The sequence below is a fragment of the Mytilus trossulus genome, chromosome 3 (genome assembly GCF_036588685.1).
Source record: "Mytilus trossulus isolate FHL-02 chromosome 3, PNRI_Mtr1.1.1.hap1, whole genome shotgun sequence".
NCBI classification, from domain to species: Eukaryota; Metazoa; Mollusca; class Bivalvia; order Mytilida; family Mytilidae; genus Mytilus; species Mytilus trossulus.
This window is the reverse complement of record NC_086375.1, coordinates 45,788,200-45,810,113: the sequence shown is the minus strand read 5'-3', so window position 1 is coordinate 45,810,113 and position 21,914 is coordinate 45,788,200. Positions and strand designations below refer to the sequence as shown.

Below are 21,914 nucleotides of genomic sequence, written 5' to 3'. Positions count from 1 at the left end.
TCAAGACGTCATAAAATATAACTATTTGGACTAATGATGATTGAACATGCATGAACAGAAGACTAAAGCACAGGCACTTCAAGCCACTTGTTTCTGACAGAACCAATTGCAAGTGCTTGTGATTGTGGACTAAAACTTGAGATTAGGCTAACATACTTTTCCATTTTTTCTCAAGTAATTTGAACCATATCCAATCACACACGGGGCAAACAAAGCCGCCCAAACGATGACAGCTGATGGTATAGTTTCCCACCACATTTCAGTTCTTCAACAATCACAAATCATCAAAGTTGACCTTGACCAGACCAATGCAAGCTTTAATTGGATGTAGACGTACTATTTCAAGCGTTTGATTAACATCGACTAAATTATAAGAATCCGTTTATTTATTTTTTTAGCAAACATTTTTTTATTCCTTCAATCATACTAGTGAACTGTTCGATACAATGAAGATGCTGCAGTGATAGAAGACACAACATGGCTTTGGATGACCAAGAGAAAAAGTCATCGGAAAGAAAAAGAGAAAAAGAAAGCCCCCCAACAAAAGTGAAGAATTTTTTGTTATGTTTTGAAATGTTAAAATTATACACAAGGTGACATGGTACATGTAGTATCTTCTGGACCATCGGTTTAGTAATCTCTTAGCCTTTAAGAATTTTTAATACTTTCTAACTGAACTAGAACCTACATACATTGACATACACAATTATAATTTCTAATGAAATTTCATTTTAGAATTCGGCCTGTTCACCCTGGTTCATGTATGCTTAGGGACTTTCTATACTATATTTAGTATAGAAATTCCCTTGTATGTCTTATTACCTGTTCTCCGTTCACCCAGAATCCATTCTCCTGTATGATTTTTATCTACCCATTTACAGGACGTATTATGGTATACTGTTGTCCGTCTGTCAACATCATGTTGAACCTTTACTGAAAAATTCTAATCAATTTGCATAAAACTTTGGTGTATTGTATATATATATTTTCGTGTGGCCCCTTTTGTTTTTAATAAATTTTACATTTTGGAGTTGAGGGTTTTTTATTGATCATTTGTGTTAATTGTTTCATTAAAAAAGTGGGGATTGTCCAGTTTTCCAACAAAAACTAAAAAATGCATCTAGCTATTCTCATGAAACCCTGGAATTGTTTATGCATAAAAATATAGTATATATACCAATGCACATAATTAACAGCGCCTGGTGATGTTTTATAGCCTGACTGGTTTCGGTCCTAAAAGGACCTTCATCAGAGGCAGAATCTTTCCTACATTGCCTCTGGAATTGTTTTATATATCTATTGATGTAATTCATAAATTTCTAATATGACATTGAGAAGTGATTGAACTTTATTCTTTGAAAATGTGACAAGCCCATACTGCGCTCATGGGGCAGCTGTTTATTATTTTTTTATTGTTGTCAAGTTGCATAATATTTATTAATTTAACACAATATGTTAAAGTTTGTTGAAAAAATCTCTGAATATTTGAATTGCTACAATCAATTCATTATTTTCCCTTTGATTTGCATAGAAGAAATTATACTGATTACAATCAATTATTAATCCATCAAAGACAAGTATTTCAACAATCAGTATGAATTATTATGTAGGATGAGTAACGTCCCTTGATATGTTAAGACGTATCGTACAATACTCAATACAAAAAGTGATTTAACTAGTTGGAAAAAGCTGAAAATGAATACAGAAGTAGAAGCATTATGCAAAAAAATGACTCAGGATCGCCTTCAAAGGCTTATAGAAGGTCTACAGGGTACTGATACATTTACATTACAAAATGAAGCAACGGTCAGTTCAGATGTAAACAATGACAAAATGGCGACGTACGCCGAGGCAGTTTCAGATATTCACAAAAATCAAAGTAACATTCAATCTGATCAATCATATACAGAGAACAATACTCAATATAAAGCACCAAGAGAACAAAGTGACCCTGGCGATTTTGTAAAACCTATTTTCTTGTAAGATCAAGATGTTCACGGCTCGGTCAAACCTCCTCGCGCCCAATGGCTCACAAATGTCGAAATATACAAGTCAATTGGTGCTAAAGTCCCAGAAGAGTGCATTAAGGGGATACAGAGAATAAGAGAGATGTGGCGTATATACATGGACAATGAGGGTGAAAGACTGTCTTTGTTAGTACAGGGGTTAAACTTACGTGGCAGGCAAGTACCCCTTCTCTCACAAAACCCTCACAATCCATCTATGTTACAAAGTGACACAATCCGCATAAAGGTGAAGAACATCCCCCTTTCTGCGGACGATGGGCAAATACATCGAGCCCTATCCCTTCAAGGCTGTAAAATTCAGGGATTGTTTAGGGAGCGTTTGCGCATAGACGGAAAAGTAACCAACTGTGAGACTGGTGATAGACTAGTGATTAGCAAGACACTAGATAAACCTATACCTAGAAATTTGCAAATTGGAAAATACATGGGCAGAATTTTCCATTCGGGCCAACCTGAATTCGAAAACAGAAATAACAATTCAGAAGAAAGAATTTGTCACAAATGCCTTCAACCAGGACATATGCTGTTCCAGTGCCCTAATGATTGGGCTTGTAAAATTTGCAAAGAGAATGGACACAAAATGATTGACTGTCAAAAAAACTTCCAGGACAAAGATGAGAATAATCAGCAATTAGAGCAGAATTGCATTGAGGCTGTTGATGACAATGTACAGGAGGAGAGTGTAGAACTTACAAAAATTCCAACAAAATCTCCTTCTTCAAAAACATCTGAAAACACAAAAGGTGGTAGCAAGAAACATGCAAACAAGTCAGGACAACAAAAAACCAATCTTGGCAATAGTGGTAGCACAGACAAAACACAACCATCTATGGAGAGGTTTGTCAGAACACCACATAGAAGAACAGTTAATGCAGGAGACAGAACACCACCAACACCAACTGAAGCTCTACATGAGAAAACCACTGGAGTTCATGGAACTAAAAAGACTAAAGCATAATCAAATGTTCAAATTAATATCTTAATGACATTTAAAGATTGTATTATAGTTTTATCATATAAATTAAACTACAAAAATATTTAAAATATGTACAACAAATTCAAGCTCAGGTTAAGATTTAACCAATCATACATAAAAAACATTAGTGAATGTTTTATATGTCTCAGCTTACTTTTTTGTTTTGCTGAAATTTTATTTTATATCAAATACATGAAAAAAAAATTAATAAAAGTATATAAAAGTTTTAAGCTCTTTGAAAGAGTTCAATCATGTTGTAGAGAAGTGTATAACAAATGTAACAAATTGAATGTGATAAAATTGAATGTGTTAAAAGTTGTTAAAATACTATATGTCTTCTATGTACCAATATTATGTACGGGTATAACAATCTTTAGACAGATTAACGACTTAGTAGTAAAATCAATATGTACAAATTGCTACAAAACTATTGAAAGTTATAGTAATGACTCTCGCATAGAACAATCTTGTATAGAACAAACTTTTAGAAATCAGCTGTTCAATATTATCAAAACAAGTAGACTATTTGGGTTTTTACCTATGCTATTTTTAGTAACACAACACGCAGTGTCAATCAACGATAAGCCATACACGAGATTCGTTAGTCTCAGTACAACATTTTCTCAACAACACCTGAAATTCAATAAAACATACGATAATAAAATGTTTATAAAAAATAGTTACTTACCTGCAAAATATAGATATGGTCACATGAACCACTCATGGTTACATAATCCAAAACAATTGATTGAAAAACCGCACACATATTTATACAATCCAACACTTGATAAACTTCAGATTCATTTTTTGAGATAAAGATGCAAAGCAGTGTAGAAGTGTATAATACACAAATAACTTTTATCCCGGTTGAAATTTTGTCTTATAAAATTGGCAGACTTGTAAATACAATTACATCATCATGCACACACAAAGCGGAAGAATCTTTTTGTTTCGAACTTTCACAAAGATATTCCATTACACAACTTAATCCGATTAAGTTAATCGAATACATAATGCGTTGATAAATAAAATATCAAATAGATGGTATACACAATCGAAAGCACATAGTTCACACAGGGAATGTATAAAATGTATGTATGTCTTTTTTCCGAACTTAGCCAATTATCTTTATTGGTATGTATCAACATGTATTAAAGGGCACACGATAGACCCGTGGTTTAGTAGCGTATCAATAATTATGTGGAGGTCACACCAGGGTATACCTACTGGTAAATATTATATGTTTTTATTTTATAGAAAATTGTGTTATAAATATGACTTTATTAAAATGATGTATATTTATGTCAATCTTATAGTAAATATGAGCAGTACTATACATGCTATAGTTAATATATCAAAGCTAATAAGATCATTAATTTGTAACTTTAATAATGGCTTTAGCACATACAATTAATTTATGTAGTCTCAATGTAAACGGCATCGGTTCTAGAGGAAAAAGGAATAGAGTAGTAGAATGGATAAAAGCACAGAAAAGTCAAATTACATTTTTACAAGAAACACATTTTGACGAAAATATTGAAAGAGAAATTAAAAATAAAACAGAATATGAAACTTTTTGCAGTAACGGTACAACAGCTAGTAGGGGTGTAGCTATTTTAATTAAAAAGTCACTGAGCTTTGAATTTATAAATAAATTTATTGATAGTGAAGGGAGATTTGTACTTATTAATGTGCAATTAAATAATACTATTTTCACATTTTCCAGCATATATGCACCGAACTGTAAAACTTCAAGAAATTCTTTTTTTTTAAAAGTAAGCGATAATTTGAAAGAATACAGTCTTGGTATACATATACTAGGGGGAGATTTTAATGATGCACTTAAACCAATCGATAGAAAGTCTTTATGTCCTGGTAAATTTATTCAACCTGTTAACGGATTAAAGCAATTAATTAAAACTAACAAATTAACGGATGTTTGGAGAAATTTAAACACAAATAAACAGCAATTTACATGGAGAAGAAAGGATAAATCACAAGCTAGTAGAATAGACATGATTTTTATTGGGTCAGAATTTTTACCTCTTATAGAATGGTGTAAAATTAAACCGGCTGTTATACAGTCTACTGATCACCAAAGTGTATTTTTAAATTTTAAGCCAGGGTTATCAGAAAGGGGAAATGGGTATTGGAAAATAAATAACTCAGTATTACAAAATAAAGATTATCAAGAATGTATAAAATGTTTAATTGATAAATATACATTTAAAAAAGACTCAATAGATTGTAGGCTTTTATGGGATGGATTTAAAATCGAGGTAAGGGAAGTAACTACAACTTACTGTAGAAATAAAGCGAAGTTAACAAGAGAGCGAAGGCGTAGTTTAGAAAAAGATCTGGAACAAAAGATGGAACTTATAGATAAGAGAAATAATGATGAAAATCAAAATTTGGAAAAAGAAATTAAAGATATAGAAAAAGAATTAAGTAACATTTATGACGAAAAGGCAAGAGGGGCACAAATTAGATCTAGAGAAAAATGGGTTGAGTTTGGGGAAAAGAACAATTCCTACTTCCTCGGTCTAGAAAAGAAGAGGCAAGTGAAAAAATCAATAAGCAAACTAAAAGGAGAGGATGGGGAATTCATTACTAATCAAGAAAATTTACTCCATGAAATAAAGAATTTCTATGAAAACTTGTATAATGTAAAATCTGCAAATAAAAATTTAACTGAAAAATATATCAATGACACAAAACTAGAAAATCAAGTAGACGAAAAGGATAAACTGATATGCGATGGAAAAGTTACAGTAGAGTAATGCACGCAAGGCATTTATAAAATGAAACTAAATAAATCACCAGGGCTTGATGGTTAACGGTTGAATTTTATAGACAATTTTGGGATAAACTTAAATTTTTAGTTGTGGATGTTCTAAATACAGGCTACGATAAACAAAGTTTATCATACTCACAACGTACCAGTATATTAACTTTAATATTTAAAAAAGGAGATCCTTTACTTTTGGAAAACTACCGTCCAATTTCACTTCTAAATGTAGATTTTAAACTTTTGTCATATGTTCTAGCTCAAAGATTAAAAAAGGTACTGCCAAAAATTATAAATGAAGACCAAACTGGTTATGTTAAAAATAGATTTATTGGTTTTAATTTGAGACAAATTCAAGATGTAATAGACTACGCAGACACATACAATATTAAGGGGGCATTAGTTTTTGTAGATTTTACAAAAGCGTTCGATTCATTGGAATGGGATTTTATGTTTGGAACATTGAAACATTTTGGTTTTAACGATTCATTTATTAACTGGGTTAAAGCAATGTACACAGATATACAAACATGTGTTATGAACAATGGGTGGGTATCAGAAACTTTCAAAAATTCACGTGGAATAAGACAAGGCTGTCCTTTATCGGCTCTTTTATTTGTTTTGGCTGTTGAAATTATGGCCCAGAGATTAAGAAATAATAAAAATGTAAAAGGAATTAATATAAAATTAGATGGGAAAAGTCATAGTATCACAATAAGCAGATGACACAACACTATTTTGCAAGGATAAAAACGATGTGGTAGCTGCAATGAACGAAATAGAAATTTTTGGTTCCTTTTCAGGTTTACTACTAAATAGAAATAAAACAGAGGGATTATGGATTGGAAAATTGAAATCTTGTAAAGATAAAATTGTTGGGATTAAGTGGGGAGATAAACCTATTAAAGCTTTAGGGGACATGACAAAGAAGAATGCAAAAATTTAAACTGGAATAGTAAAATAGAAAAGATGAATAAATTATTTATGATATGGAAAAAACGAAATCTTTCTATTTTAGGAAAAATCCTAATTATAAAGACTTTAATATTGCCTTTGTTTACTTTCTTGGGAAGCGTATGTCTAACCCCAGAAAATTATATAAAAGAAATAGAAAACAGTAGCTATAAATATATTTGGGATGGGAAACCAGACAAGATTAAAAGAAACATGATGATTGGTCCATATGAGAAGGGGGGTCTTAAAATGGTAGACTTTAAAAGTTATTTTGTGGCTTTAAAAGCATCATGGGTAAATAGATTGGTAAATGGTAAACTTGAGACTTGGAAGCTTATACCATTTAAATACTTAAATGTCTCAAACAATATTTTGTCAATATTTAATATGAATTTTAGTGATATCAAATCTTTAAGATATCTTAAAGATATTCCTGTGTTTTATAAAGAAGTAATAAAGTCTTGGAATTTAACTGGCGGGGGGCAAACAAAACAACCAGACACATTTTTTGATATTAGAAAGCAAGTAATATGGGGAAATAAATCTATAAAATTTGATAATAAACCTATTATATTTGAGAACTGGATTAGGAGTGATCTAATTTACATAAATGATATCTTAAATGATAAAATGTCATTATCAGAAATCTACATTCTAAACAAATTAAAGTTCAAAATAAACTGGATCGCCGAATTTCAAAAATTAAAAAAATCTATACCAGCAGAATGGATTCAAATTGTTCAAAAAGAGAATTCTGTCAAAACTACAATTAATATTCAGAGAAATAAAATCGTATGGAAAAATAATTTTATTGAGACTACATTATTAACAAATAAAATGTTATACAACTCTTTGGTAAATACAAAACTAGAGTCGTCAATAGGGATAAACAGATGGCTTAAAATCCTACCAATACAAGAAACTCTTAATATGAATTCATTGTACAAATTTATTTTTGAATATATGACTGAAAATAAATTAAAAATATTTAGATGGAAATTATTACATTATATTGTTCCAACTAAAAAACTGTTATTGCAGTGGAAAGTAACTAAGACAGATAAATGTAATTTTTGTAAGCAAGAAGAAGATTATGCTCACTATTTTTTGAAGTGTAGATATTTGAATAAATTTTGGCAAAAAATCTATGAACTCTTTAGAAGAAGTAAAATAGACTTTGATATTAAATTGCAACATCTGGTATTTGGATATAAAATCACAGATAGTAATTATTATTTTCTGAATTATATACTAACAGTATTAAGTTTTTCTATATATAAGTCATACTATGTATCCGAGCAGAGAACAAAAACTGTTGATGTCTTTAGCATTTTTGAAAATGAATTTAATAAAAGAATAGATGCATATAAATCAAGATGTCCAATATTATTGTCAATTAGAAAGAATTTTTAGCATTGATAAATCTCTGCATAAGACAACTATACAACTTTATATTATTTTTTATAACTTAATAAGTTGGATCAGCTGTTTATTTCCCTGGATAATCAGTGGAGTGTAACAGGGTAAATCAAGAGAAGCTTGGACTCTTGGTGAAACTTGTAACAAGCAAGATTAGATGAATAAATATTATTATGTTGTTTAAAAAAAAAAAAAAATGAATTATTATGTTATTGAACAATTAATGCTTCAAAACAAGCCATCAACTTTAAACTATTTCCATGTGTTTCAAGAATTTATGGTATCAGGTCCGTTCGCGCCCAATATACTTTCGCACCCTACACGTTCGCACCTCCCACGTTCACACCCAAGGTCCGTTCGCACTCTACTCGTTCGCACCAAATTTTAATTCAAATTCCAGTTGAATAATTGGAAAATCATGATTGTTGTTTTTAATTGCTTTGATGTAAATACTGAATGTATTTATAGCTTGGTACCGTATGAGTAAATGATTAAATATTTTAAACGAAAAACACTAAAGATAATTGTTTTTAACAGCTTGGTCCCTTTGATCTGAAACAATGAAATAATAAAATATAGCAATACACTATTATATAAACCAAAACATGATAAAATTTATTCAACGCACAAAGAAAAACGTAGTCAGAATCTCACTTCATTTTGAAACAAGCCAATGAAGCAAAGGCAATACATTAAACAAAACATGATTAAGTGTTATTCAACACAAAATAAAACAATGACAGAATCCCACTTTAATTAGAAAGGAATAAAAAAAATTTAACAATACACTCTCAAAAACATGATTAAGATTTATTCAAAACATAAAAAAAGCTGTCTCGCTTTATTTTGAGACAATGAAATCAATTATACTTTTAAGAATACTACTTGCCAAAACTTGATTACAAAGTTATTAAACACAAAACCAATTTAAATTAGGCGCGACAATGTAGGGTGCGAACATGTGGGGTGCGACAATGTAGGGTGCGAACATGTGGGGTGCAAAAGTGAAAGGGGGCGAACATGAGCGGGTGCGAACGTGAATGGGAGCGAACGGACCCGGATTCAGAATTTATACCATATAAATGTCTAAATAGGTTTATTGAATTTTTATACCCTTAATATTATTCCTTTTAAAAAATAAATATGAAAGAACGAACCTACTGTAGGGTGAACAGACTCTATGGGGGAACAAACTCAGGGTGAACGGACCCGATACCTTCATAGACACTGGATACAGTTAGGTTCATTAATATGGTATAAGCAACATAATAAAAAAGTTTTTGGTTTATTGGGCACTAATTGCTAGAATGCTAAGAATGGTAGGTTGGGTTAACCCATTAATTATGAATTCTACAATACTACAATGTATTTGTGTCCAGGCTAGGGTTATGTTGGGTTAAAACCGTTTAATTTGTTACCTACATGTACTAGTACGTACCATAGTTTTGTTGATTAATTCTGTTTAATTCTATATGTTCTTGATAATGATAAATAATTCAACAAATAATGTTAAATAGTTGACTTTTAAAGTAAATTTGCTCTAAATTCCTTTTTTGTTGTATTTCAGGTTTTAATAAGAAGATTACCACCAAGTTTAACTCCAGAAACTCTGCTTGAGCAGTTGTCTCCCTTGCCAAGCCATGAATTCTATTTTGTTAGAGCTGATATGAGGTAACACATTGAATCATACAATCATGAATGAAAATAAATCCTGTTGTTGTTAAAGAAAAAAAACTACATCAATATTATGTAGGCACAAAAAAATGTTATTTTTCTTAGAACTTTCTATTTGAATTTATTTTTATCTAATTTTGATTATTAGATACTGTCGATTCATTTATTTTCATGGATTGAGGAAAAATTGTATTTTCATGATTTTGCTTAAGTTTGTATACATGTCTATGAAAAAATTGTACGTTGTTGATCATTTAAATTTTTGGTTATCCTATATATCTATTTTACTTACGATGATTCCACAATACAGTTCTGATTCAATGTGTGGATATAACTCAAACATTTGGTCACTATAATTCTACTGTTCTGTGAAAATATTTATAAAAGAAAATTGTTGTTTAGACCTTAATGTATGTTGTTCTTTGTAAGATATGACTTAAAGTGACCTATTCCAGTGTACATGGTGTATATGTAAAATAAATGAAATATATTTGTATATTTTTAGCCTTGGTCAGAATGCCTTCACAAGAGCATACATTAACTTCCAGAGTTATGAAGATGTCTACAACTTCAGAGACCAATTTGATGGCTATGTGTTTGTGGATGGAAAAGGTTTGTGGAATTTTAAGACCTACATTTGGTCAATAATTTAATTTGCAAAAATGTATGTAACATTCAGTATTAGTCACATAGTTATCACCCTTGAATGTGAGAAAGATTCATTGCTTATCCCTTTCAAGATATAACTATCGGTGACCCTATTTTAAAATATGAGATGTGATATGATTGCCAATAAGACAACTATGTTTTTTGTTTAGCATGCTTAATTAGAATTATGATTTGTTTTGTATAATTCATACAGTTTCCACGATTCAAAAACAGTTGAACATTCCTATAATTACATTTTGCCTGGTATTAATATGCATTAAAAAGATCAAAAATAATGTGTCCACATTGTTTTAATTTATAATGTGAGCCCCCTATATATATGCTGGAACAGTATCTTGCTTAACATGCATAGCTTTTTTTTTATTCACTTTTACAGGTAATGAATATTCTGCTATTGTTGAACTTGCTCCATACCAGAAAGTACCCAGGAGAAAACCAAAGAAAGTCGATGTTAAAATGGGAAGCATTGAACAAGGTAGGGCTAGTAGAGTTAGTACCAATTATTTTATTAACCAACAAATCTTCAATTATGCATGTCTTCATGATATAATTTATCGTGTAATTTTATCAAGCTTTTATGAAGGTACATGTATATAGACTCCCAAGCAATCTTTGTTTTATTTGAAAGTATTAGATCAAACTACTGTAGAATAAGCCAGTACATGTAAAGATGCAATTTATTTATATAAGGACCTATATTATTAGTTTGGTTACCATTTAATTTGTGTTCAATTGTTTGTTTAAATATTCTCACAAGCTAAAGGTTCTTTATTAATTGAATTAAAACTGCATAAATAGGTATACATGTAAAATGTCAACATTTAGTCTTCAGCTTACTACATGTATCTACAATACATTACATAATTTCAAGCTATGAATCACACAGTCTAAATTAAATAAGTTGTAAAAAAATTGAACTGACTATCATGAACCTGCTAAAGGAATAAACAACATTGAAATATAAATTTAAACTTAGGAATAATAAAATTCAAGATTCATGACATGCATTTTATTGCTACAGATCCCGATTATGTGAAGTTTTTGGAATATTTACAAAATGAAGAGGCTGAGGAAACACAGACAATAGAGGCTTACCTGGAGGAACTTGAACTCAAAGAGAAAGATATGAAAGGTAAGATTGAATAGTCATTATTTTTGTTTCAAATGTTATCCCTTTTAACCTTGATACATGTACATGTAGTAAAACAAGTTTGCCATCCTAGATCATATTTATAAATTGTTCACTCCATATCTTGATGAGTTACCCTGAAGTTAATTGCTGATACTCACTGTTCTCCCTAGGGCCTTTTAGCATCATAGTAACATGATGCTATATTTCTTGAATGTGATGCTTTCTGAATTGGTTTTCTTATATATTGTGTTATTGGTGTGGTAATATATTTTTTTAGAAACAAGATGGTATCTCAAATGTCCCTGTTAACCAGGATGATAAATGAAATATCTGGGGAAAACCCTGATACTTGGTGGCAGTGTTCACCACTATCATAAGATGTGTTGTAAAGAAAGAGTTAAAAGCCCAAATGTCAAAATTTAAATAATATTATTAACAATCTGAAATCCATGTTACTAAATTGTATCAATTCTTTATGTTGAATGCTACATGTAGTTGAATTAAAATACTTGGTTTGATTGTTTATCACCTCCAAAAGGTGTGGCACTATTTATTACCAACTTTACAACTATTAAAGACATAAATATAAAAATAAGAAGATGTGGTGTGATTGCCAATGAAACAACTCTCAACCAGAAAGTTAACAACTATGGGTCACTGTATTCTGCATAATCGACTGCAAAAGACCCCAAAATGACGAATGTAAAACGATATAAAAGAGAAAACAAACAGCCTGATTTATGTTCTAAACAAATGAATGAAAAACAGATATGATATAAAGCAACAAACGACAACAACTGAATTACTGGTGCCTATAGAATGGGCCCAGTCCTCATGCGATGATATCTTTTTCCAAGGTATCAAGTGTATGAGGAGTTGTACATGAATGATCAAAATAGTCAAATATTTCTTCTTTTTTTCCCCCTTTTTAGCCAAAAAGTCTATGAAAGTTTCTACACCATTAATTGACTATATCAGAAAGAAAAGGGAGGAGAAAAAACTTATTATACAGGTCTGTTTATGATGTAATGTGAATCATACATGATTTGGTTTTAATCAGCATGGTTAACTGAATCTACAGAAATTCCAATAAAATTGTACTAAGATGTAAAATCACAAAAATACAGAAATCCCTTATCAGATGGCAAAATCAAAAGCACTAACACATCAACAAATGGATAGTAACTGTCATATATATTCTTGACTTGGTACAGGCATTTCCTTATGTAGGAAATGATGAATTGAACCTGGTTTTATAGCTAGCTAAACCTCTTGCTTGTATGCATGACAGTCTCATAAAATTCCATTATATTGACAAAAATGTGTGAACAAAACAAACAGACATAATAGGTAAAAAAGTCAAAAACAGGGGTACAGCAGCCATTATTGTGTTTTAATCTTAATCACTTAAAGTATTGTTAATTCCAATCAACTATATGAACTTCACACCAAGAAGAAAGGGTACCCACATATAAACTGGTTACACTTTTTATATTTTTGCAAATTTTAAGTCATATATAGTTTTAATAGTGACTTCAGATTTAACTTTACATACTGTTTTATGATAAAACAACTATATGATAATATCCTTTGAAATGTTATCTACATCTATAAAACATTTATATTATTTGTATTTGCAACATAAACTCCCAGTTTCTGGATATTTGGTATCAAGATTGACAATTTGACATCATATAGTATATTTTCAGTATGTTGTTACCTTTCTGTTTGCTGAATAACATGATTGATCTTTGAAACGTCAGAGTACATGTTTAGTTACTTTGTTTGAAGCCATCATGATAGATGACTTATTTCTTACTTTAAAAAACACATTATTTATACAGAAACAAAGAGATGAAAGAAAGAAAAAAGAATTGGAAAGAAGGAAAATAAGAGAAGACGATAGAAGGAGAAGAAGAGAAAAGGAACAAGAAAGATTTACTAGGGAAAAAGAACGAGATAGAGAGAGATACAAGGACAAAGAAAGACAGAGGGAAAAGGATCGTGAAAGGGAATCTGACAGGAAAGAGAAATCTCAAGATGAGCAACCCAAAGTAAGTTTATGATCAGATATAAGTTTTAAATTAATTTTTTTATGCTTTATGTCTGATTTCATGTTTGTTGTTTGAAATGTTCTGATTAACAATAATTAGATAACTCTTATTATTTGAAAACATATTTTTAAACTACCTTCCTACCCTCCCATATACATTTTAATGGAATAGCCCTAATTAGAAAAAATGTTAAAAAAACCAAAATAAGTCAACATGGCTGAAATTGTCTATGGTACTCTTTCAGGAGTTATTGCCCCTCGAAAGATAATTTTTATGCATTTTTTTTTGGTAAAAATTTAAAATTATGGAAAGAAGTAATATGTAAAAAAAAGAAGAAAAGTTTGAGATCTACAAAAAAGTCAACATTACCAAAAAACTTGAAACTATAAAAGATAGTATGAAACTGTAAACAGTGAAAAATGATTAGCAATGCAATATATTTTTATATGACCGCATTTAGTTTCCTGACAATAACTTTAGTTTAAGTGAATGGATCTCTATAAATTTTTACCAGAAGGTTCAATACCACTAAAGTAAGGTTGAGATTGAATTTGGGAGTTATGGTCCCAACAGTTTAGGAAGAAGGGCCCAAATAAGCATTTTTGTAGTTTCAAGACTTTTTTTCTTGTTAATGGATCCTAAAGACAATTTAAAAGCAGGGTAAGGGAGGTAATCCATATACATTTAAAATACAATGGTGTGCATGTTAGGATTTACCTCTCTTACACTATTTGTAAATTATGTATAAAGAAATGTCAGGTTAAGAACTATATGGGATGGGATGGTGGTGGTGTCAATAGGCAACATCATAGTTTATTGCACAAAAGCAAAAAAAGGGGGTTCACATTTTTTTTTACAGGTGAGAGATCAGACCTGTATCAAGCACTCATATTGTGTCCATTCTAATTCATTTTCATATATTTTGCATATCATCTCATAAACTATAATAGATCGGTAAACTATAAGCAGCAAATTTGACCAGCATGTTAAGGAGGCTCGCGGGTATAAGATTTTACGAAAAAAAAACACATTATTTTGAATTCGTGTTGGCCCCAGGTGACTTTTAAAATGTACATATCATTGAAAAAGCTCCAAAGTATCTCCCTTTGGTGCAAAAAGGCCATTTTTTGGCATAAAAATTGAAATATCTTTTTTAACTCATGGGTGACCTATATTTTTTATGGTTGTTTTGGAATAAGCTGTACATAAACTAAATTATTGCAAAGTTAAAGCGATTTCTGTAATTTAGTTATTTCAATATTACCGCTTTTTCTCCTATTAGTTCAACAGAAAAAAAGTACATTAACAAAAATGTATGCTTCTTTCGAAGGCAGATTGTGAGCGTAAATGAACGGTGACTCCATTTTTTTATTTCATTTTTCTATTAAGTATAAGATAAAGTTCATTTATAGAAAAATATAGAGAAATCCTATATTAAATAAAAAAATTGATTTAGACCCGTGAGCAGCCCCCTTAATCAGGATCTTTTTGGCCTCCTGTATTGTTTCATGTTTTGATTGTTTGATCTTAAATATTGTAATTTATGCTTTTATCCATGATTTTAATTTTGATACTCCCGTTTATGGGACATATTATGTTATACCTTTGTCTGTCTGTCTGTTGTCAACATGTCAGGCATTAACTAAATAATGCTTTTACCCAATTTGCATAAACCTTTGTTGAATTGTTGATATCCATTGTCTTGAGCTCCCTTACGTTTTTTAATTTTTTTTAGATTTTACGTTTGCAAGTTATGGGGTTTTATTCATTAAAACAAGGGGGATCCCATTTTCAGAAAAATAACTCAAAAATGCTTATACCAACTTGCAAGGAATTTTGGGGTATTATATATTTCTCTTGACATGAGCTCTCTTTCGAATTTTATAGATTTTAGATTTTACGTTTCAAAGTTATGGGGTTTTATTCATTAAAAAAAAGGAGGATGTTCCAGTTTTGGGACAATAACTTAAAAATAATTATCAATTTTCATGAAACTTTAGTGAATGGTTTATATCCATTGATGTAAGCTCCCTTTTGATTTTCATAAACTTATAATACAACATTGAGAAGTTATTGAACTTTATTTTTTGAAAATATGACGGGCGTATCATGCGCGCATGGCACAGCTATTAATTTTTCTTGGCAGTGACACATACCTGTCAACCTCTGAAAATGAAAAGTCAGGTCATGACCTGCATTGAGAAAAAAAATCTCAGGTCATAACGCGTACGGCATTTTGCGGGCTCAATTGAAGAACAAAAATATGTTTACATATAATTAATATAGTCAATATGTATATAAAACAGTTAGAACATGTATACAAGTTTATTTCAGACTATTGTTATATTCCATAGTAGCAGACTTGGCATTCTTTAAAAGAACTGCACTTGGTTTCAGTTCATAGCAATGCAAATGTGTATTCATTTTACAAGAAAGAAGAGCACACAGTGTATCCTTATTAAGATCAGCCCTAAACTCTGTAGCTATTTTCTTTACTAAAGAAAATGCCCTCTCACTGTCTGCATTGCTGTTTGGCAAAACCAGTAATGTTTTAGCAAGTTTTGACAAAACAAAAAATCTTGGCTTGTTAAGAAAAATGTCATGCAACTTGGACATTTCTCCCCAAAATGTACCAATGACAGTTTCAGGGGAAGTGCAAAGTGGAAGTTCATCTAATGGAGTCAACTGATAGTCACTGAACTCATCTTGTAGCTTGTTGAAAATATCGTTACGTAGGGTGCTATAAACAGTTTCGTACTAAAAACTAGGGGTTATTCCCCGTCTAAAAATAACCATGGAGGAAAACCCCTGTTTATTTACTTACTTGGTGAAAAAGTATCATGTTTTTTGTATTTGATTGTAAAAATTAGTTAATTAGCTTTCAATTAAAACAGGTTGAATGATTGAAATAATTTAAAAAATTATATTAAATACACATGTTTCGAGGGGAGACAACACTGTAAACAGTCTGTTTTTTTAGCAGTGAAAATTGAAAACTTATTTGCAGCCACTGTAGCTCTTTTCGGAGCAGGAAACCGTACCCTGAAACAAGATTTTTTTGAAAGGCCAGGTAAAAACCTACAAAATTCATACAGTTTTGATTATGAAAAATGTGCATGGATCATGTCTTCATGGGTGTGCACTTGACCTGATTTCAAGTTTTTTATGTTAAAATTATACCTTTTTTCCCCCATGTTCATTGGATGGAATTTTTATAATATATTAAAAGTACACATTATTTTTATTTCATTATAAACTAGAAAACATTCTGATTCCAGTGATATCTAGTTTTATACAAGTATCTTTATTAGTCAGTCCACCAGTTAGGGTCACAAATGCATGGTCCCTCAAAACATGACGTCATAGAAAAAAACTGTTGATTGCACCCGTAGCTCAGGTAAACAAGTCCTACATTTTGACTTTTGGTTACATTGAAAAAGACCGATAAAACCGAAGGTCGTATTACTTCTAAATACCGGAAACAATTCCGGTCAGAAATCCGGGTGAAACGGGTAATGTTAGAAATTCCCGGGACCCGCCGGGTAAAGAAAAACTCCCGGGTGAGAGGTGAAAATAACGGGTGTCACCCGCAAAAAACGGGTGAGTTGACAGGTATGAGTGACAGATTATTATTCATATTAATGAATTACAGATAGATAATCTTTTTTTTTTAAATTCTCTTATTTATTAAAAAGAAAACTTCTTTGAATTACACAGAATATGATATTTTCTTAGCAGGTTCTCAAAAAGCCTGAAAAAGATGATGAGAAAAAATCAGATAAAGATAGCTCAAAGGAGAAAGTGAAAGATGGAACAAAAGATGTCAAGCCAAAAGAAGATAAATACAGTGAAAGTAGCAAGAAAGAAAGGGAAAACCTTAGATTCTCCAAAGAAAACAGGGAAAAGGAGAGAAGAGAGAAAGAAAAAAGAGAAAAAAGTAACAAAATAGCTGCTGCACTTCTAGATCAGAAACCTAAATCATCAAAAGAGGAGAAATCAGAAGAGAAGTCAAAATCAGAAGAAAAGAAGGGAGGAGAGTCTGATAAAGGGAAAGAATCTAAGCAAGAAGACAAAAGTAGAAGTGGAAAGTGGGATGATCCTCCAGAAAGAAAAGACTCTAGAGGATCAAAGGATGATAAATATGATAGACCAAGATCCTCTAAGGATTATAAGGAAACTCGATCTTCACAAGGTCGTCCAAGGTCAGGGAGAGACTGGGATAGAGACAGGGACTGGGATTACAGAGATAGAGGGTAGGTTGATGCATGTTTCTCTCATGTAAAAGTTATTAAATTATAGGATCGATTTATCCAATACTAAATACAAGCAATAATAGACTAAACAAATATCAGATTTATGCATTTGAAAACAGTATGAATTTACAGTAATAATCAGATAAAGTGGCATTCTGTGTGTAGTTAAAACAGAGTTATGGTTCATATTTTTTAAGCTGAATCAAGATTTCGGCAATCACTAGATAGAGCTACCAACAACAAAACTTAGTGTAAATTTAAAAGAATACAGCTAAGTCAATGCTACTGTTCATATGTGCATATGTTAGTTAATTGCAACCATTTTAGAGTCTGTTGTCTCAGGAACATCCACTTCATATTTTTCTGTTTCCAATTCAACTGGTTATTTTGTAATGTTTATAAAATACTTACATTAAATTTTTTTCTTTTTATATTTTCCAAATTGGTATTATAATACGTTTCGTCACAGCATTTCTTTACATATTTTTAGCTACAGAGAGGAAAGGCCAAGATCCTATGCAGGACCAAGTAGAGACGAAAGAAGAAGACAAGAAACAAGTACAGAAAAGTAAATGAGACACATCAATGCTTTGTTACTGAAATTTTAGGCCTAATTTTACTCATTTATTCAATATAAATTTTCAAAACATTTACACATTTTGATTACTATTTTGAAAAAATGCAGATAAAAAAAAATGTGTATATATATGGTCATTGAATTTTGTCTTTATTTTGATATAAAACTGTACTTAGCTAAATTCCAACAGTAATTATCACTTTCTTTGCAATTTTATTTATTTGTTTGTTTTGCTTTTAGAAGACCATCATCCTCAAGAAAAGAATTTTCTTCAAGTTCAGAGAAAGAGACATCAAAAGTAAGTATACTTTGTCATAGTTAATATTTTATATATGTAATACTACCAAAATCATAGTATATCTTGTATATACTATGACAAAGTAAATTTAGTATAATTACCACAAAGTTTGTTTAATATTAACTATGAGTGTAATACCACCCTTGTTTTCCCCCTTTATTCTGTTCACACTTGGACATTTAAATCGATTTAAACTACATCAGTTCACTTTAGATTGATTTAAGCCTAATGGGAAGTCTTTGAACTAATCTTGAATAGGTCAAAACCAAAATTTTTAAAGAGCTAGTTTAATTTAAATTGATTTAAAGTGAATAAATATAACTTTTTGTCATTTTGTTCATTCTTTTCCATAGTCTTTATTTAATTTACTGTGTAATTATACTCTTTCTCATATTTTCATTGTAAATATTAAATATACTATGTAATTATACTTTTTCATTGTAAATATTAAATATACTATGTAGTTATACTTTTTCATTGTAAATACTAAATATATTATGTAATTATACTTTTTCATTGTAAATATTATGTATCCAAGTGATCTAGATAATCTTATACCATAATTATTTTATACACTGGAATGTTGATACATTCATAATCAAATACTGAAAAATATTGTTCCCTGTTTAAAGCTTTAAGATATAGTATTCATGTTTTAACAACTGAAATCTATAAATTGTTATTTTAAAGGGTGACACTAAATCCTCAGAAAAATCATTGGACAAAAAAGTTAGTGATGTAAAAGAAAAGGTAGTGAAAAAAGATAGTTCTAAGAATGATGTTGAAAAAGAAAAGAAAAGTGATCAATCAAAGGAGAAAGATAGTAGCAACGGAGAGAACAAGTTAAAATCTTCAGATAGCTTTGATGATGATAAAAAGAAGAAAAGAAGGGTAATTTACATGTTATTGTATGATTAATAGTATTTTTGTGACTTGACTGCAAGTTATGCTAATCAAACTTTTCAGTTGCCTATTAAAAAACAATCCAAATTGCAGTTTGTTTCTTTGAATTAACTGATCAATTAGTAAAATGTATATAATGGAATTACAATCAATCATGCAAAGTTATCAAAGGGTAAAAGTGCTTTCTTATTCATTTACAATTTAAAAATTATTAGCCTTCCTTCATTTTGTTACAACCAATATGTACTTGTGTATGATAAAACAGCATACCAAATATCCTTAATTTTCCATAAGTTGTTTCCATTTGCTAAACTAATCTCAAACAAATTGTTGCTGCTGCCAGTGACACTACTGACAGAAACAACAAGTCTTAATGTGGTCTCTGCAACAAAACCTAGTTAGTTACTCAAAAGTTGAATGAGTATTTATTTATTTTTTTATGTTCTGTAAGATCAAAACTATCATTAAGTTTCCCTATCAGAATAATCAGATTATATAACAAACCACTCAACATTTTCATTTTAGGAGAGGCCTGAACGTGCAATATATGACCCCAGAAAAGCTGCGGAGAGAAGAATGGTTGGTACAAAACCATCAGATTCTGGTAAAAATGACAAATCATCTGATGACAAGAGCTCTGAGTAATGGAAAGAAAAAGAAACATACAAGGCTGGGCCTTGAAAAGAAAAAAAACATGACACATGCTCTTTATGCATTACTGCTTAGCAGTGGGTATGTCATTGGAAGCTCCTTATGCATTACTTGTAACTGTGAATTGGTCTTTGTCAGATTGTTCTCCTTTTGGGTTTATGACTGTTATGCATGAACCTTGTGAAGTATTTTCTTGTTTGTTAGTGATAATCAACAGTTGACTGTGTATTCATTAATAATTCTGGGATTTTTGTGGATAATGATGAACCATAAAAAGTCAATCTTCAACAAAACACAACTTCAATTTAGACTGGTGTGCAATAGTTTTCTAAATCATCAAGACTTTCTTCATGAAAATATGATTTTTATCAATCCACAAAATTTGTGCCCATGGAAACTACTGAATATAAGATAAAAGATGACAGCTGTTGAATGTATTTGCCTGTTTGTTAGTTATTTATTCTGATTGCACAAAAAGTGACAAGGTTTGAAAATGTTACAGAAACTGGAATTTTGTTAATGAAACAAGGTGAAGGATAAATGTAAGAAATGGTATGATAATTTAATGGTAATTGAATGATCTATGAATTGTAAGGCAAATAATACAAGATATATTATTGTTAATGATATTAAAATTAATAAATGTATTTTTTTCAAATTATTCTTAGCCAGCTTTCGTTCTGTTTTATGAATCATTGAAATCATGAATGAACATTGATTTTCACACCATCTGTGGATCATAAATGACTCTGGGCTTCTGAAATTTAATTCAAGGTTCAAACATTTATGATGGATTCATTATTGTTTCATGGTACATATACACCAATTTTTTTCCATTTCATGGTTGAAAGTTAATCATTAATATATATATACACTGAAGAAAATTTGTAGTGGTATCTGATGAATATTAAGTTATTAACTAGTACCACTGGTAACGTTAGATAAGAATATCCTAATTTCAACTATCTGAATTTTCAAAACTAGGAACAGAAATTCAATCTTTATAGATATAAGATTTGATTTTTGGTGTTTAAACGTCACTTTTTAGCAGCTATTTCATGGTGGCTAGTTTTTATTGGTGGAGAAAGCCATGACCTTTGATAGGAAAACTGACAGTCCTAGTCAGTTAAGATTGGACTCAAGTGGAACCACAAGAGTGGGGTTTGTAATCACAACCTCAGTGTTGACTGGCTAGTGATTATAGTAGTAACTACTTAGACCACTTGGCTTTCGAGGCCCTATATAGATATAAAAAGATAAGGTACGATTGCCAATGAGACAACCCTCCAAACAATGTTCGTTTAATATATGTTTTCCTCAGTATATCTTTTAGACCATGGTATTTTTTCTGTGACAAATTCAACAGACAGCACCATGGCTAACAAAGAAAAAATGACAAATATCAGTACACAAAACACAACTTTGAAATCTAAAGACTGAGCAACATGAACTCCATCAAAAGCTTTGGGTGATCTTTGGTGCTTTGGAAGTTAAAGCAAATCCTGCTTCACATGTGGCACTCATCATGTTGCTCATGCA

At 30.7% G+C, this 21,914-nt stretch overlaps 1 protein-coding gene across 2 annotated transcripts; it reads left to right on the top strand.

Moving 5' to 3' along the window:
* The first annotated feature begins 327 nt into the window (after positions 1-327).
* On the top strand, positions 328-21,024 carry LOC134711620 (regulator of nonsense transcripts 3B-like). 2 transcript variants are annotated; one of them, XM_063572331.1, is made up of 12 exons: positions 328-546; positions 9,732-9,835; positions 10,344-10,450; positions 10,884-10,982; positions 11,529-11,639; positions 12,572-12,651; positions 13,484-13,693; positions 17,432-17,946; positions 18,437-18,514; positions 18,764-18,821; positions 19,512-19,712; positions 20,250-21,024. In XM_063572331.1, exons 1-12 carry the CDS (start codon positions 478-480, stop codon positions 20,367-20,369), a joined length of 1,752 nt encoding a protein of 583 aa, XP_063428401.1. In that variant the 5' UTR covers positions 328-477; the 3' UTR covers positions 20,370-21,024. The 2 variants fall into 2 exon arrangements, with proteins under 2 accessions (XP_063428401.1, XP_063428400.1); XM_063572330.1 differs by having other exon boundaries at positions 17,429-17,946.
* The last annotated feature ends 890 nt before the right edge of the window (positions 21,025-21,914 follow it).

Bases quoted from the DNA above. Each gene is read 5' to 3' on its own strand.
- LOC134711620 (XM_063572330.1), top strand. From the start codon at position 478: ATGGCTTTGGATGACCAAGAGAAAAAGTCATCGGAAAGAAAAAGAGAA. The intron at 547-9,731 runs GTGAAGAATTTT...GTTGTATTTCAG, and splicing joins AAGAAAGCCCCCCAACAAAA to GTTTTAATAAGAAGATTACC. The intron at 13,694-17,428 runs GTAAGTTTATGA...ATATTTTCTTAG, and splicing joins CTCAAGATGAGCAACCCAAA to CAGGTTCTCAAAAAGCCTGA.